The 18,990-nt window shown below is 34.8% G+C and overlaps 2 protein-coding genes across 4 annotated transcripts in view; both read left to right on the plus strand.

The window, feature by feature from the left end:
- The first annotated feature begins 429 nt into the window (after nucleotides 1-429).
- NME9 (NME/NM23 family member 9) lies at nucleotides 430-12,047 on the plus strand. 2 transcript variants are annotated; one of them, XM_087933885.1, is made up of 8 exons: nucleotides 430-611; nucleotides 2,528-2,564; nucleotides 6,211-6,268; nucleotides 6,756-6,859; nucleotides 7,826-7,897; nucleotides 9,912-10,028; nucleotides 11,029-11,118; nucleotides 11,528-12,047. In XM_087933885.1, exons 1-8 carry the CDS (start codon nucleotides 556-558, stop codon nucleotides 11,558-11,560), a joined length of 567 nt encoding a protein of 188 aa, XP_087790011.1. In that variant the 5' UTR covers nucleotides 430-555; the 3' UTR covers nucleotides 11,561-12,047. The 2 variants fall into 2 exon arrangements, with proteins under 2 accessions (XP_087790011.1, XP_087790010.1); XM_087933884.1 differs by having other exon boundaries at nucleotides 438-611; nucleotides 11,034-11,118.
- Nucleotides 12,048-13,047: 1,000 nt separating this feature from the next.
- Nucleotides 13,048-18,990, plus strand: part of VPS8 (VPS8 subunit of CORVET complex) — an 84,819-nt gene continuing 78,876 nt past the window's right edge. The window contains exons 1-5 of one of the 2 annotated variants that reach the window (XM_026701359.2): nucleotides 13,048-13,218; nucleotides 15,781-16,013; nucleotides 17,510-17,578; nucleotides 17,972-18,102; nucleotides 18,376-18,469. In XM_026701359.2, the coding sequence (XP_026557144.1) occupies nucleotides 15,864-16,013; nucleotides 17,510-17,578; nucleotides 17,972-18,102; nucleotides 18,376-18,469 (444 nt within the window). In that variant the 5' untranslated portion in view covers nucleotides 13,048-13,218; nucleotides 15,781-15,863. Of the gene's footprint in view, nucleotides 13,219-13,283; nucleotides 13,419-15,780; nucleotides 16,014-17,509; nucleotides 17,579-17,971; nucleotides 18,103-18,375; nucleotides 18,470-18,990 lie in introns of those variants that run through there. The other variant, XM_026701361.2, reaches the window with a different exon arrangement.

Raw genomic sequence — 18,990 nt, forward strand, 5'->3', positions numbered from 1 at the left:
ATATACTCTAATAAATTGCAATATACTTCCTCCTTGGTAAAAGTATAATTAACAATGTTAATTATAAACTAACAAATAATGATAGATTACAGGATTCTTCTCTCTTCTTACCACTATATTTTAAATGCTCTGAACATTAATTAATTTCCAAAATCAAATAAGCCTTCAGACATTTAGCAAATTTCAATGGATAATCCTTGAAGAATAATGCTCTAAAACAAAAGCAATCAATGTCCAAAGGGAGCAATCACCTTACCCTTCTTGATTCAGGTAAACTGGAAAATGTGAGGACCACTATTGATTTCATTATCTTCACCAGTTCTGCCATTTTAGAAAGCACATATTTAATGTCAGATTTCATTATCTGGCCAAGCATGTACTCCCAAAATGAAGTTCAGTTGTAAGATTTGTTCCTGATCTTCAATTCTTCCATCCAGTTGAGGAACAAAAGACAGCATGTTATTTGACTGCACAAAAAGGGACGACAGCAACAGCAGGTGGGGAAAGAATTGACATGCTTGTCAGAACTGATTCTCTTCTGCCTCCCCTGTTGCTATGGTAACAAGAGACGCTGTTGTTTGCCTGGGAGCTGTTGCCGAACCCTTGAACAGGTACATTATGTTGAATTATTACCGTTCTAAGAACTGATATTTCAAATCCACCTTTCCTTTTTATGCTTTTGCTTCTTAATCTTCTGTGCCTTTTTTTCTTGGTATGATTAGCATTGCATTGCTAGCTCTGAAAAAAACAATACTTCATAAGTACTTATTCTGCCAAACCACACAACCACTTTTCAGCCATGTTTTAGAGCTAGCTTTTCACCAGGAGCATTGTATATTGTCATCAAAAGAGCCTGGTCACCCTTGATCAGATAGAATTAGCCCCGTCTCATTTCTCGTCCATGTTTTTAAAAATCTATATAAATCTGCCCTGTTCTGGAAAATACTGTAGCCAGATTATTATGTTGATGTTGATGCTTTACAACAGGGGTCCCCAAACTTGGCTACTTTTAAGACTTGTGGACTTTAACTACCAGAATTCTCCAGCCAGCTATGAAAGAGCAGCAAACATCAAAAAATAATAGGGAACTCGCAAGATTTCAGGAGCGTTTGATGTCTTAACAGATATTTCAGGATACTTTATTCATACTAACAAAAAAAAAAGATAAAACTCAATTTGTTTATAAACTGATGAGAACAATTGCACCACTAAAGCCACATTTGGCAGCATCCTATCTTGAAAGAGACTGTGAATAAATGGGTTTTCTATTATGGCAATATTTTCTTAAAGATTTTACAGATAATTCAGATTTTATCATTAAAAACAAATGCTTAAGAAAAACCCACAACTTGGTTAACAGGAAAACTTTTTAAATTGGTTAAAGGAATTTTCACTAATTAATTAAAGTGGCAATCACCTGCATACATATTAGGGTGCAAGATTTAATACACAGTATTTGGTGCCACTAACCTTTCAGTCATACATGACTGATATGGATATTATCAAGAGAGAATCAAAGATTCAACTGAAGGCCCCTACCTCTTAGGAATTCTGGTGGGATGGGACACAGGCATTTTCATTCCCCTGTGGAACAAGTTGCCCAGAGGCAAACATACAAACATAGCTCCTTTGATTAGCTCTTCTGATTATTTCAAGCCCTTCGGGGGGAAAAGGGGGCTTATTATTATTTCCTGGATAAAAATGCAGCGGGTTTGTAGATAAATTCTGATATTGTTACTATGCTATTTTATGGTTATTGTTTATTATATTTTGACTTGTACACTGCCTAGATTTGACCAGATTGAAAGGGATAAATATCATAAGAAATACATAAGAAAATCATAAATGTGGCAGGCCTATTACTCATCAGACTTGGTATAAGGGCTATTGCCATACCATTTATTTAAAAAAGACTGCCAGGTCGAAGCATATCTAAAAGAGAGAAAATCCCTTTAACAGAGTGAGACGTAATTCTAAGCAAGCATTCACGCTACATGTCACCGTGAATGTTTTGTACCAATGATTACATTTAACAAATTTCTGAAGTCCATATTCATTGCTTCCAGAGAATACTGAATACCTCTTTCAGGTTGGAAACAAGAATAACTAAAATTGAGTTTAGGGCATGAAGAATGATGCTAAACTCCTGGCTAGAGCTCCAGTTTTTTCCTCCCAGGTTTACTTCTTCTAATAATGGCTGATGGTTTTTCAGCAAGTTATAATCATGTCATAGAATAAAAATTAGTGAAATATGAGCTGCCAGAAGGGTCACACAATTCTTTAATGCTTAACATGGATTTCTGCAAAAATTCAGTGATTATGAAGTCTCCAGATGGAAGTGAACACTTAACCCAGGGAAGCAGGATCACTAAGCAAATGATGAATTGAGGATTTTTATCTGTAATGTGTGTGTGTGTGTGTGTGTGTGTGTGGTTGCATTTATTAGTAGTGAATATTAATGATATTTTAGATTTGGACAGTAGTGCTACATAATGTAATGCCTGTTTTTTGTTTGATTGTTTCACAGCATAATGGCCAGCAGAAAAAGGGAATTAGCCTTGCAGGTTAGTATGAGGTATCACTCACCCAGTGCGATTGTTCTGTATTTTCTGCTTGTATGGAGAGGACAAAAAAGCCCTAGTACAGTATATCTTGCCAGTGAAATCTACAGATAAAACTGTAGCTGTAAAACAGAAAGCTAAATCACCAGTCTCCCAAACATGAAGTTTTTTGTTTTTAATCTAATTTGATGATTCAGAAAATAAATGGCAAGAACTAATGTTAAACATGGCAGTGCAGAAATTGCTGACAAACTTCTATTTAATTTTCAGATCAAAAGTAGACATTATTCTAAACGGTATTGTAGTTTAACCAATGTTCTCATTTCAATGCAGGCATAATGTCTTGTTCAGTTTAATATTCATGAAAATTGTCCTTTAAACTCCCCTGTCATTGAGGGAGATAATTCTAGACTCTTATTTAGAGAGTTTTGTCTGCTATATACAGCTTGGTAAGCCATGGCTTGTTTAGCCATGATGCATTGAATAAACCATACTGGGCTGGGTTCACACAACTTGATAACCAAACTCAAACAAGCCATATTGTGTTTTAGCACATATGGGCGAACCTGATCCATTTGTCAATCATTCAGGATCAGTCCAATATACATGCTGTTGAGGTAATTCCCCATTAGGAGAATGAACGCATACAGGGAGACGTATTTGAGAGTAGTGTTTGAATAATACACACACAGTACACAGATACACTGTACAGTAAATGTAGGTTTTTACTTCCAGAAAGCTTAAGCAAAGTTCAAAATAGGCAGTCCAAAGTCATTCACAGGTTAAATCAGTCAGTTTTCAATCCAGGGATAATCCAATAACAAATTCCAGTGTCAAAAAACAGTTCAGTATCAAACTTACATCAAATCCAGAAATAGCAGTCAATTAGGAAAAATGGAGGAACGGCAATACTCTCCAACAGAAGGAAACAGAGATTCACTCTCTTCTGAGACTAAGGCTAGACAACCCAGGTTTCTGGCTCCATCTTATGGCCGTTTGAGTAACCACACCCAATTGCAGTTTTTAGCATGCTCTTAAAGAGACAGTATTAAAATGTCTATCCTGGTTTATATATTTCCATCCCAAATAGCTGTCAAGTGACTCACATTCCTAACACATGCATTCTGACATTCATCTAAGCTATTCATGAAAATAATGTGATCCAAAATATTACAGCTACTTTTGAAGAAAATCCTGCTGGTTTATTTTAGTCATTGCAAGCCTTTTAAGTAAAATGCCTTTAGTATGTGCCTGATTATGTCTCATTCCTCCTCCCCACAAATATTGTGGCTTTTCCCAAGCCCAGTCCTCAAAATCCTCCCCAAAGAGAACTCAGATGTATTTGCTAATATCTCATACTGTCAAGTCCAGAGCAGATGAACAATAAGAGAAGGCTAAGAAGATGAACAAACCTTTCAGAAGTAGTGTTATGATGGTGCCAAGCAGTGGGTTTTAGAGAATGTTGTGAAATAATACAAAAACTGTAACTCTAAATGCTTGTTTCTACCACAGTATATTTGAAACATGCTAGTAGCATTTAGTGATATACATATTAAGGTTGACCTTAATGCATCAAGCAAAGATGCATTAAAATGAGTAGAGACCCTCTGCTTGCATCAGTCAGCAGCTCCTTGAAAAAGCCACAACTTTCCCCAGGGCTGTTCAACTGTTTAAAAACTGATTTTAAACAGCTTCTTGAAATTGTGACACAGAACATTGAAAGTTAAAAGTTGACCATGGCATAAACATCCATACACTACAGTCCTCTTATTCTGATAAATTATGGTCAGTACAAGTTATGATACAATGTACCAGTTTTTTAAGGTGCACGTGTCTCTTTATTGGCTTTGCTTCAACAGAGTAACAGGGCTACTCTTCTGGAAATATTTAAGTCTGGAATTATAGGAATATATTTGTGATTTCTTTATGTATATAAATAATTCCATAAGGGATATAATCTCTATAAATCCTGCCATCATGTGGCCAGAAGAAGAAATTGATTATTTTTCAACTCTGCCAACTATTTCGATCAAAGACCTGTTGGCTTTGGTGGAATTTTTCCAGGTGACTCTGAGCCAACTACTTAGAAAGTGATCTTAAAGTGATCTGCCATGTACAGAATGCAATATTCAGATTGTTAAAGCTTTGAGATTTGATGTTCTGAGATTTAACTTTTTTGTTCAGGACAAAATTAGTTGAACAAAAGTTCCTTCCTATGAGGAATATAGCAATGTTTACATCGACATCATCCAATAATATAACTATACAAATAGTCTTTGCCTTTGATTCTACATAAATTATTTTGCCATACTATATATAGATTGTTCAAATCTTAGTTGTGCTTATTGTGTTTATTCCATGGGTCAGTTTGTAAGTAACATGTTTCTGTAATGTGCTTAACCCACATTTCCTTAGTGATGTTTGGCAGCATAAAAAAATAATAATTTGCTCAAAACTCTCTGTTTTATTGGAACATAGAAGCACAACTCATTTTCTAGTTTTATGTACCTTCTGTTCTATCACGTAATTCCTGCTGACAGACTTGCCAGACAGTTAGGCAGGCAGCAGGGGGAGATGGTTAGCGGCTGGATGGAAAGCAGTGCTTTTGGGAAGGGGAAATGTATTCTATACTTTCAGTCACTTTCTGTCCTATTTTTCTTGGAGGATAGATTATTGAAAACTGGCTGAACTGCTTTGTTCTTTTCATGACATGCTTAGCTTAATCTTGTCAATGACTAAGAAAAAGTTGAGAAAAAGTAAAAATACTTTGGAATAGGATTAAATTTCCAAGACAGTGACAATTCTGTACAACTCTATCATACATATTGTGTTTCTGTTAGCAATATAAGTTAATGCATAATTTGGTTTTGATAATTTCATATATGATATAAATTTCAGTATCATATAATTTCATTAGCATGTTTTGATTTTGGTTTTCTTAGTAATATTTATACTTCAGAGATGGATACTATTTCATCAATTTAGTGTTCATTGAAAAACAAGCATTTACTAAAAGTTCCATAGGCAGAGTCATGCATCTGACCATGCAATGTAAACTTTGTAACACAATAAATGTTTTATTATTATTTATGATGAATGCCATTACATTCCATGTGATGTTTCTGAAATACTTTGTTCTTTTACAGATTAAGATACATATTTTATATTTTAATTTCCATATTGTTACCTTAATGCAACAGAAATACTTGTCCTGTAAATAAAGTTTTATAAAGTTGCTACTTTAGATTTGGATTGATTCAGCACTAATCTTTTGTTTTTACAATAGAGACATGACTACTGCTAATCTTTCATCAGCCTATCAGCAGCCTAACATTAGGCTTCAATATATCCACTTTCCAATAACACTCCTGCACTCAGCAAGAAAAATGTTCACAAATATTCTTGCTTTATATCCTAATATTTCCAATGGTTTTTTTCTTCATTAACAGTTTGCATTTTTGACCAAAGATTTTTTAAAATCTAATGTTACTAAATGATGACTTCATCTTCTACAAGTAATTTTTAATAACACAAATATGCATTTTTTCGTGTATTAATCCATCAAATCTTTCTTCATGAAGCTATGCTTTAAAAAGCTATTTTGCCTTATTGCCTGATTTCTCAGTAATATGGTTTAATTTTCACATAGATGGTTGTCAATAATCAAGAACATTGGGAAGAATTTCTGGGATCCAAAGGATTGATTGGTAAGATTTTGAATTACAGTTATTTTATGAGGCTCGTTTTCTCTTTTGTTGTTCAGTAATATTAATGTTCAGATCATTACTGAAATATGAACCATACCTCTGCTAAGTCATGCTACACAATAATATCTGTGAACAAACATGCTAACAAATGGAAGAATTTCCTTGGCAACAGCAAGCTATAGCTAAACCTGAACTCTCCAATTCAATTAGTACTTTGGGGACACCCATTTGTAGGGAGAAGCATCAACAAAAAATCCTTCTTTGGGTTGATACAGAATTTATTGATATTTTATGTGGTATCTTGCAAACCATTGAAGCAAATTCCTATATAAAATTTGTAACAAATAGAAAAGGGTGTCTGTAGGCATTGATTAGTTTTATCAGACTATTGTAATAATTAACTCTTTTCAATTCTAGATATTTGATTGATTTCTGGAATTATTCTGACATGCCACAGTTCTGCTGATACAGGTTAATTTCTTTGCAGTAGTAGATGCTTATCAAGGCTGGTGTGGACCATGTAAAACAGTTGTTAATCTCTTCAAGAAAATAAGAAATGAAGTTGGCGGTGACCTGCTGCATTTTGCTGTGGTAAGAAAAAGCTTCAGATCTATTAAAACGCTTAGCAAAGACCAATTCTCAGAAAGGATCAAAAAAGTTAAGATGGTAAGTGCAACCATATGAGCAAATCTCCATCCCTTTTTTTAACATTCCAAGTTATAACGGTACTGAAAAAGTGACTTACGGACCGTTTTTCACACTTAAGGCCCTTGCAGCATCTCCAAGGTAATGTGATCAAATTTCAGTTGCTTGGTAACTTACTCATATTTAGGATGGTTGAAGGGTCACAGGGTCATGAGATCACCTCTTGAGACTTTCTGACAAGCAAAATCAACGGGGAAGCCAGATTCACTTACCAACCATGTTATTAACTTGACAATTGAAGTTATTCACTTAACTGTAGCAAGAAAAGTTGTAAAATGAGGCAAAATACACTCAACAACTATCTTGCTTAATAACAGAAATTTTGGGCTCGTAAGTTGAGGATGTATTGTATTGTATTGTATTGTGTATTGTCTAGAACAGACCGAAATAGAGAAAGGTGCTACTAAAAAAATTAAGATCCTATGCCAGAAAGGTTTTATAGATGAACTCCTACACTTTGAATTGCATTCAGAAGCCCACGTGTAATTGAGCCATTTGGCTATCTGAATGGCATGCTCATACTTTATCAATTTAATAAATCAAATTTTCCGGGTCCACAAATGCAGTGCATCATAAATTAAACAAACAAATACTGTGGTATAAATATGGTTAGTTTATTTGTGGTTCAATATGTTGTGCAAACACTGTCAACATATTAGTTAGAACAGTATACTTAAGCAGCAGAACATTGAAAAATACTTTCATGACACACTGATGTATTGGTAGCATGATAGGCAATAATGCTTTTACTTATTAAGAAATATGTGCTTGTTTGCAGTGGATGCCAAATTTTGGATGCTGTGAAGTTATGGAGATTTGTTTTATTTTGTTTTCTTGTCTGCTTTCATTTAGGCTGAAGTAGATTCAATTGATGCTCTAGAGAAATATCGTGGAAAATGTGAGCCGACATTTCTGTTTTATGGTGTAAGTTAGTATGAAAGGCCAATTTCATTAGACAATATTCCCATCAGTATTTTTTTTTCTAATAAACCTTGACAGATTTGTTTAAAAGACAGTATGTATGTTTCCAGAAATATCTATGTAACATGCTAGTTTGATTATTCTCATTAACTTGTATGTAGAGATGCATAGTTTGGCTGGAAAGCATTGCATTCTATATATATTATCCTGATAAGCAACTTGTACATATCATAGAACTCCCAATACCAGAAATAGTGCATTATTTCTACATTATGTTTTATATAATATGTAATATGTTATATATGATAGGATGGGGTATTAATATATTTTACAGTTTGCATTGACTATTGCTGTTGCTTTTGTATACCACCAGGAGATATGTTGAAAGTGGTTAATAAATTCATAAATATAAAAAATAAAATATGTGAGTATTATGTAGGTAACTAATAACACTCTGAAATGTTATGAGCTATAATTATATATTATTTTTATTATAATCCTGAACAAGACAAATGTTCGAATGCTAGCAAGATTTGAAAGGATTGCATTTGTTATATAATGTTTTCTTAAAGTAATTTAGCTAAAATCAATGAGAGAAATAAACCTTAAACATAGATGAGCAAGCCTGTGATTAGCACATCTAGACAAGGGGTCACATAACACAGTAACTCATGACATTTAAATATTTTTTTAATTAAATGACAATTAACTGAGTTTGCACAACACGAAACTTAGCTACAGTTATTTAATTAACAAGTTCTGCAGAAGCAAAATATTATAGTCATCAATGCTCAGTGCTTATGCAACAGTTTCTAACTACCCAATATGGCTCATATATATTATTAGAATGGAGTGTCATATACCACAGCCAGATCCAGCCATTATGTCGCCAACCCATGCTTTGTTGAATAAAATACAGTTGGTCTGATTTGCACCTATAGTTGCCAAACACCACAGGCTGGATCACAAAATGATTTAGGACACACAGTACACTAAACTAAAACAAATCATATTATAACTTAGTATAGCGTATTAAGTCAGTCTATATGTTAAATGTTGTGAACACTACAAATAATGCCTCCTTTGAATCATTTATATTTCCTACAATATAAATATAAAATTCTATCTAAAGAGTGCTCAGTTAAATATGTCCTGGACAGTTAAGGGAGTCTATTGAAATATTACTGAATTGCTTCCTATAGGGCAGGATATATTTATTTTTTATTAAGAGTGATGCTGGATAATAAATTATAAAAATATGTGATGAAGTATTTAGTTTTTCTGAGAAAAATATAGTATAGCTATGAAAGATGAGGGAAAAAACATCCAAAGAAACTCCATCTTAACTCATTTTATGAGATTGGGAATTTTATTCCTACAGTTTTGAAGATTCTCTTTTTACGCAAAGCTAAGAATTCACTTTCCTGAAAACCATTTCAATATTCCTTTCTTGATTTTATGAATTACATGGGACTTGTCAAGAATTTCTTATGCAAAATTACTTCCCTATTTATTTATTTTTGGGGACTTGGATTGGAGAGGGAGGGAGGGAGGGAGAGAGTGGGAGAGAGAGAGAGAGACCTGCCCAAAGTTACCCACCTGACTTCCATGGCCAAAGGAGGTCTAGAACTCCCTATGGTATCACAATTTCTAGTCCAGCCATTATACAAAACTTTTTCAAATAAATTTGCTTATTTTATTATGAAATTATCAATTAATTTATCACTGGTTATATTTGCAGACATTTATATATTAGCCAATTTTTTAAAAAGTAGGAAAAAGATTTACATCTTCAGTTCTTTTTCCATGCCTTATTTTCTCAAATCTTTTGCTAAATTTGACTGTTTTCCTCATTCGATATCTGTACAAATCGAAAATGCAACCCTTTCAATGTTTATAATATCATGTTTTCAATGGTAAAAGATAATCAAAAGTCTTCTATTGACAATAATAGTGTCTGTGTGTTGACATGAACTGTATATGTAAAATAAAGTCACCTCTTTCTGTTTGAATTCAGGGGGGAGAACTGGTAGCTGTTGTAAGAGGAGCGAATGCACCATTGTTACAGAAAACCATTCTGGAGCAGCTACAAGCAGAAAAGAGAGTCTTGGATCATGGAGCAGAGAGAGTGGTGGTAATTACAAGTCTTGCTATTTAATTGCCATTAGAATGATAGAGTTGGAAGATTCCCTCAAGTCCTGCTCTACTGCTATATCATGGTGGTGTGATATTCCTAGAAGGGTAAAGAATTCCAGAAGTATATGCCAAGAGTATGCATATCCAGCAGAATCATTCAGGTCTGAAGGTTATCTTAGCTGCCCAAGATAAAGTAAACACATACTGATGGGCAATAGTGATTTAGGAAGATGCTGCAGGGGTGGGGGTAATCAATTCAGTGACAACAGCAAAAAAATTATGGTGGGAGTTCTGCTAAGACCTTAGTAACCTTCTGGAATATGGTAATTTATCAATTACTGCCCTCCTTCTATGGAGTAGTATTTCCCTAGAGACCTATCGTCACCTATGGTTCAACAGGCCATTGGGGGCTGAAGAATTGGATGTTTACATCCCTTAGATAAAAGCTTGTTGACTAAATTATTTCTTGGGTATAGGTTTTTCTTTTTAGATTATTTATTATTCAAATGTTAATGTTATGGTGTTGTATGTTTATATTTTTTGCTTAGTGAGTAGGCTATAAGATGGTCAGAGACAGTTACTGATTTGAACACCATATTAGCCAGATAAATAAGTAAGAGAGTAATGGTGGCCTTTAAAAGAAATGGAGATCCTTGAAAGAGTATTCTTCTTGTCTAGAAAAATAGTGGTATTTTTAATAGTGGCTGGTATTGAAGCTATAGTTCCTAGTGATCATGGGATAGGAACTCTTGAATTCTGAATTCAGAATGTTAGATTGAAGTCTGTCTTAGAGCTTAATTTAATTTAAATTTAAATTAATGAATTAAATTTAGTATGGTTGGGCAGGTTAAGTTTGTGGCCCTATCTAGTGAGGTAATTACTTAAACTTCTCACTAAATTCGGTATATTTTACAGTAAATATATGAAATATTTGCATTCTGGAAGAGAAAAAGTCACCAACTATTACTAAAAATAGCTGCAATATTTTATATTATGAGGCTAGATTCATGATGAAGCCCTTCCTAAACAAGAAGAAAATGTTACTGTTGGAGAAGGAATGGAAGAAGACAGTGAGAATGAAGAAGCAGGTATGTTTGTCTATCTTATACAGAGACTTAATCACCATTGTCATTAAAATGCTGCCTAGTTAAGCAGAATTTTAGATATTTCAGGTTCCATCGATGTTCTTGCCCGCATACAGTATCCTCCAGATGTGTGTTACATGCTGGCTGGAAATCATGAATGTTGCAGTCTAGGATGCTTAGAAAATATGAAAATAATTGCTTTTACATAGCATTATTATTTCTCTCAGGGATCATACATGCAAAAACAATATTTTTGCATTGTCAGATAAGTAGTTATCTCATCTGAGCTTTGCTTTCTACAAATCTTTCATTCAATTGTGTATCTTGACTGAAAAGCTAAAAATTAATTTCAAAGCAAGGAAATACCTTGTATTAGTTACTATCTTGTGTATATTGTGCAACTCTCTTACAGACAACCTGGATCAGAGATTTTCAGCAGAAGTGAACTAATGGTACAGTTTTGCAGACCTAACAGAATCGAGTAATGAATCAAATTTGTTTTGTAGAACATAATTGTTATAATATAGCAGCTTGGCTTTATCAGTGGAACTAAATTTCTAACTAATTTTCTAGCATTATTCTCACAGGGTCTAAAATATTGGTCAAAATATAAATTAAGTAATATCATCAGTACTAGTAAGTATGGAATTTGTTCCCAGCTTATATACAATAGCTTGCCCTGCCAATGTTGGTAGCGGGTACCTTGATGGTTTCTTGATTATTGTTTTTCAACCCAAAGTTGGTCAATTGAGGCTGTCACAGTCAGGGGGATGCTGCAACAGTCGTAAATGTGAAAACCAGTCATAAGTCACTTTTTTCTGTGCTGTTGTAACTTCAGTGATCACTAAAAAAATGGTTTTTAATCAACCACTACCTGTATGTGATTTCTTATATTGTTATATAATAAGTAAACAATAAACAAGTACAAATGATTTATGCATGTGTTTTTCTTGTCAACATTTTTCATTTATTGTTATATTATGCTATACTGTATATTATGCTATATTATATCAACAACCAGAGAGAATACAAATGATTATTTTATTAATTCCAAAGCCAGCAGATTACTGGTCTCCTACATCCAGAATACCTGGAATAAAAGCTACAAGATTACATTGCTTTTATACAAAATTTTGATTAAATATAGTTTCAGTATGCCTATATATCAGTAGAAGATCCTAACTATGGATATAGTTAGAGGTGGGTGATAACTTTCTTCAAGAGTAACCAAGAGTGATTGGGTAAATGTGGATTAATTCCCAAAGCAAGTGACCAGTACAAAAGAAAATGTTAAATTGGGTTGGTAAGGATCTGAATCACAAAATAAGTCATATGAAACAGGAGTGAATCAGTCAATAAAGAGATCCTCATGTGATAGCAGTGTGAAATATAAAAAACTAGTCATATATAGATACCGTTTTGTATTCATAACAAACATTTCTAAAGCAGTATATTTACTGGAAAAAAAACAACTGAATAGAAAACAAGGAAAAAGAAGAATATTTTAAAAATGTACATTGCTTGCTGAATTTGTTGTAAACATTTGTATAAATAGTGATTTATGTTTATGCACATAAATTTTAAATTATAAATTTAAAATGTGCCAATATATTAATTATGGCATTGTTTCCGTCCATTCCCATTTTGAGAAATAACTGAAATTGAAATATATTGAAAGCAATGGGATATATTTTGAGACAATTTTAAGTACAGTGTGGCATCCTGACAATGGTTTTACGTTATCCCTAAGGGAGACAGAATAGGATTTGTTGCCTAAGACGTGCCCCCTTCTATTGCATGCATCTTTAGGTACCGTACTACTTAATGCACTGCAAAAACGGTCTTTCAAAATGCCTTTAATGGCTATGCTGGATTGACAACGGCAAATTTCAACGCAAACACTTGCATCTTTCGTTGCTGCCAGAAGAGAGTGCTATATAAAATAGGCTCGGTTGATACGAGTCAGGGTGGACGCTTTAAGAAAGCGCCATTTCTTCGATTTCGGGCGGAAGTGAAGCCCGGAAAGGGGCCGGGGGTGTGACGGCCGCTATTGCTACCACGAACAACCGAAGTGTCAAAAAGGGTTTCCCGGGAAGTGGCTGGGTGAGTCCGCTTTCTTCTCTGCGCGTTTAAGGACAGGGAACCGGAGGGCTCGCTGTCGCGTCAGGGAGCCTTGGCTGGACGGGGGAACCCCGAGTCTTTCTCCGGAGAGTAATAGCTGTCTGACGGTAGCCGGGACTCCCTTGGAAACCGACCCTTCCACGTAAAAACAGCGGACCTTCCTTTAAAGCGGCTGGAAAATGGTCGGTGTCGATCTTTGTTATGTATGGCGTGTATTATTTCCGCCCTCCGCAGCCTTTACATCCTTATCTTGGCTGGTTTACGCCAGGAGTCTCCAACCTTGGCCGTTTTAAGCCTGGAGGACTTCAACTCCCAGAATTCCCCAGCCAGCTGGCTGGGGAATTCTGGGAGTTAAGTCCTGCAGGCTTAAAGCGGCCAAGGTTGGAGACTCCTGGACTTTACGCGGCGTTGATGCTGTAATCGTGGATGGCTGCTCTCGGCGGGTGCTTAGATTGAGTGGCCTCTAAAGCGCAGGCCGAGCCCTTATGCTCCGTAGTGAAACGGTTCTGTAAAATCCCATGTGTGTAAAACACGCTGAAGGAAAATATCTGTTCACTTGAGCCTGTTTAAATCTCTTAAGCATCGGAAGGAGGCAATAGCCAACCCGCTTCCGGAAAACAAAATCTTGCCAAGTAAACTGCAGGGGCTTGTAGGCTGGCAGCCTCTGAGAAACTGGCAAGATTGAATGGGACACGATATAAACGTAGAGGAATACTTATCCTAGGGTACTGAAAAACCTGCTCAGGATCTGGCTGAACACTTCCAAAGTATCTTTGAGAAACCCTAGAGAACAGAAGAAGCGTCAGACAAATTGATGGGACGGAGGGATTGTTGTATCTTTAGAAAGGGAGAAAAGAAGGATCTGGGGAAACTACAGATCTGTCAGTATGATATCAACAATTGGGAAGATTATCCTTACATTTTTTTAATGAGGCAACTTCCCACATTTTTTTATGTGCAGATGCTGTAGGCACAATATTGATTTCAACAGTTTTGAATCCACAATTTTTGCCATTTCTCTAGATCAATCCCATATCCAAAATTCTTCCCCCAAGCAATCATAGTTTCTTTAACTTGTTCTTCCTCTAGTTTAGTTTCCAATAAATAACCATACAATTTTTTAATCACCTTTTCATCAGTACCTGTCAAAATCCTATCTAAGTCAGTCAATTTGTCATAAAATCCTTCTGTTTTGAGATCATCATACCTTGAATGTATTTGCGCATATGAAAACCAATACCATAGTGCTCAAAGAGTAGTCGTTAATGGTTTTTTATCAAAGTGGAATGAATTATGGAGTGCAAACCTCTTTTTTGTTGAGTTATGTGGATTGGAGTTACTATACTATACTATATACTAATCAGCTGTGGATGGAAGGAGAGTTCATCCCAGTGGTGCTCTCTTGTGTTGTGTCTCAGGGTTAGCTTCTCTTCCTCCTGGTTTTCCATTACATTGGTAGAGACCATCAGTTCAGGGTGTAATATTAATACATCAATGATATCCAATGTTACAGCACTACCTCAGACTGGAGATACTGTTGGTGTTGTGCCGATGTGCATGGTGCCTGTTAAAGTCTGTGTCAGTCCTTCAAGATAGGTCAGGTCAAGAAACTGACATCGCAAGGATGTCAGGAAAGTGATTGGTTTTTATAGGATATAGTAATAGGTCCTTGAAAGCCTCCCCAAGTTTCTCTGTCTCCCATCTATCATCAGAGAAAATCAAAATGGGATTATTTTGAATTACTTTCTCACACTTGTTTCACTGTGACTCTGTTTTCTTTCATTATTCCTATTGTCTCCACTAAGTGACTTTCATATTTTCCCCAAAGCCATTTCTAAATTCCTTTAAGGACACTATTCTCTTGATGGGGAAGTACTATTCTTCCAGAAATGAGTTGATGACTTAGTCCTCCTGGACTCATTACTTGGCCTGTTCTTTAAGTTGCTTTTTTTGTAAGCAGACTAGGTCCCACTTTGATTTTACTATGAAGGAGCCTCAAAACTGTGTTCTTTCACGTTGATTGGTTGATTGCTCAGATGCCGTTTGGGTTTGAAGGCATCAGTGAATAAAGATTTTCTTATACTTTTTATTTTTATTTATTTTTACTGTGGATGTTTTACTATTATTTTGCTTATCATGGATATTTTATTGTTTACATGTTTTATATGCTACAACATCGCTGTAGGCACAATATTGATTTCAACAGAATATTTAACCAAGTATCTATGACATTCTGATTTGTAAGTTGTTGAAAGTTGAAAATCTTATAAGATATATATAAATATATATATAAAAATTAAATATAAAAATTAAAAGAATGAATGAAACACCCCACTTTTGCCCAGGCGCACTGGTATTTCATCTGAAACCACTGCTGTGGGTGTAGTATCACAGCTGACTTCTCGATATTGTCACACATCTGATTCATAATATATATGGACTTTAGTATTACTATTCTACAATTTGCATTTTGTAGAAGTACTGACCTTTTATCTTAATTAGGGTGCCATAAATGATCAATTGTTTCTATATTGCTAATTGCAGGCTATGTCAATTAAAGACTGATGGGCAGAAACACTTTAAACTTTCTATCAACTGGCTGATTAATATTGCTGGAAATAGGAAAGATGGAAGAAGCTTTCAAAACTGGGACTCAAAGCCTTGATCCAGATCAAGGCTGTTTCTCTATGATGGATGAATCCAGTCAACAAGAAGCCCCTTCTCCCAAATTATCTATTACTGAATTGAGCAAAGATCTAGAATCAAAGAGTGAGCTGGTAAGTTGTAGCTGTCTATTACTATTGGCAGAATAGATCTTATTTGAAGTCCACTCTGCTTTTTTCACAGCTTTTTTGCAGGGGAGAGGGGCATCTGTTCTGTTGTCTGCTTTTATATTACAATATGTAATTTGCTCAAATTTGGTTCGTAAGTGTTCATAATAATAGAATAATTTTTATTTGAGTAACTCATTTCACATTTTTGTTATTAATTGCTTTTTAATGTTCCTGATTCTTTAAACATTTGAATCAAACCATAAATAGACAGACATGCACAGAAACACAGGTACAAACAGACAGACAGACACAGACACACACACACACACAGAGAAAATGCTATGCATGTAACTGAGCTTTCCCGCAATGGCTATTTGAAATGTGATATTGCATATACGTACTGCTCATATGTGTCTCACATAAAGAAGCTGTAAATAGCCATACATGTGAAGAGTAGTCTAGGTTCATAACCTGATAATTTTTTGAAAAAGTATTAGTCTGTGTTCATATGACATGCTACACCATGATTTATTTAAGTATAGTTTATTGCCTAAATTGTCATCCTATCAAATATGATTTTCCTTTCTTTTCTTTATTTTTTTGACTTGATTCCAGTCTGTTGACTCTGGCAATGGCCTAGGGCCCTAGACTCTTCCATACTGTTTTCTGGAAGTGGTTTCCCATTGCTTTGTTTCTAGGACTGAGAAAGAGTGACTGGGCCAAAGTCGGTCAACTAATATCATGCCTAAGGTCGGAATAGAATTAATGGTCTCCCAATATCTACCCTACTATCTTAACCACTACATCAGATGGCTCTCTCAGAGAATATCTTGAATCATAATTCATTCGCACGAGACATGTTCAAAGCAAGTAGCAAAATGACTTTGAATGACGTGTGAACCTACCGTTAAAAAGGCAAATGAACAGGGCTTCAGAGTGCTGCATAAATACAGCTAGTTCTCAACCGTTCGTTTATTGACTTACAAAGGCACTGAAAAAAGTGACTTATGACCGTTTTTCACACTTACAACCATTGTGGCATCTCTATGGTCACATGGTCAAAATTCAGACGCTTGGCAACTGACTTATGTTTATGATAATTGCAGTGTCCTGGGGCCATGTAATCACCTTTTGTGACCTCCTGATAAACCAAGTCAATGGGGAACTATTACTTAACAGCTGTAATGATTAACTTAACAATTGTGGCAAGAAAAGTTGTAAAATGAGGCAAAACTCACTAAACAAATATCTCAATTAGCACAGAAATTCTGGGCTCAATTTTGGTCGTAAGTCGAGGACTACCTGTAAAATTCAGAAGTTGCCTATATCATTCCTTGGCTTAGATTTTTTTTATTTATATGTCTTTTAAAGCTTTCTTTAGAAATGTCAGTTTTAGAATGAGAACAGTATTAGGAGTATGATGAATCGTGTTAAGAAAAGCTGACAATTTACATCCTGATAATAAAGTTTAAATATTTTTTTTTCATTTCCTCATCTAGATTGATGACAAAGAATTTGATATTCCTCAAGTTGATACTCCTCCAACATTAGAAAGTATTTTAAATGAAGTAAGTTGCCCAGTGTGGTATCCATTTCCCTTTCACTTTTTCTGCTACAAAAATAGAAAACAGATAGACAAGCTTCTCAAATGCCTGCTTTTTTGTTGCCTAGAATATAATGCTATGACATTTTAGCAAATGAAAACAGGACCCTTAAAAGATGTACACTATTTTAATAAGGATTGCATTTATTTATGGTTTTTGTCTGTCTTTTTTCCTCCTGAAATGTACTGTTTCATAAGCAAGTCCTGTATTTATGCCCTGTCTTCAGCAAGGTGCTTTATGTGTGCCTGAGATATTCAAACATTCTCAAACCTGATCTAATCAATGCTAGCTTAAATGACAGTACTACTGTGCTGGAGTATAGATATAGATTTAAAGTAAATTATATATTTATTTCAGACTGATGATGAAGAAGAGCCATTTGTTCTTGAGGATCCTTCACTTCTGAATATTGATAACATTGATACTCATTCATATGATACTTCTTCATTAGCAAGCTCTGATAGCGGAGATAAATCACACCTAAAAAGGTAACTGTTTGCAGATCAATTCAGTTAGAAACTTTGAGAATCAGAATTGTGGAAATTATGAGTACTGACTTGGATTCTAGACAGGATTATGAGCAACTATTGCATCATAATTATTATTTTAAACACATATAGAAGTGCCTGAATATTTTCACCCTCGTGTTTGTCACTGTGATTATGTAGATGTAATTTCAGAGGTATTGCAGAAATTCTGTTGTTTCAGCATGTCATTTGCAAATAAAATAACATGCTGTTCTGATTTTATTGTTTACATAGAAAGAAGAAACTCCGTGATTCTTTCTCCATCCATGGCTCAGTTATACGGCTGTCACTTTTGAAGGGTATTTCTACCCAAATAGTATCTGCAGCAGTAAGTTCTTTTTGTCTCTTTCTTTATGCTTGCTCTTTGTAGCAAATAAATATCAGTAATACACTAATTTGGAGTAAAATAATTTCCTTTTTACTGCAAGTCTTTTATTTTATAGTTTTACTGTTGTAGCAAAATTGAGCTACTATTAATGGAATAAACAATACTTTACAAAATAAAAAATAAAAGGCAGTTTATTTACATCATTATTTTTCGTTTGAATGCTTTCCAAAACAGAAGTTACTCCTACAAATTTTGGCAGAGATACTTTACTGCTACACAATATTCTAGGTAATCTATGCTCAGATAAAGTTATTTCTTCTGCACACTCTATTGTCCTCCTGAAATTGATGGGACTGGAAAGGAGGATTAGCTGAAAAGTGTAGTTCAAAGAAGCAACCTATTTTAATTGGGAGGACAGTAATTTATTTCAGTCTAGAATATCTATGATTAGATCATGATTCTTGGAAAAGAGGCTGGTTAAGCATCTTCCACCTGCTAATTACATTACTAAAGCAATGTTT

This window comes from Pseudonaja textilis, chromosome 4 (genome assembly GCF_049901715.1).
Source record: "Pseudonaja textilis isolate UNSWEBS1 chromosome 4, rPseTex1.2, whole genome shotgun sequence".
Classification (NCBI taxonomy): Eukaryota; Metazoa; Chordata; class Lepidosauria; order Squamata; family Elapidae; genus Pseudonaja; species Pseudonaja textilis.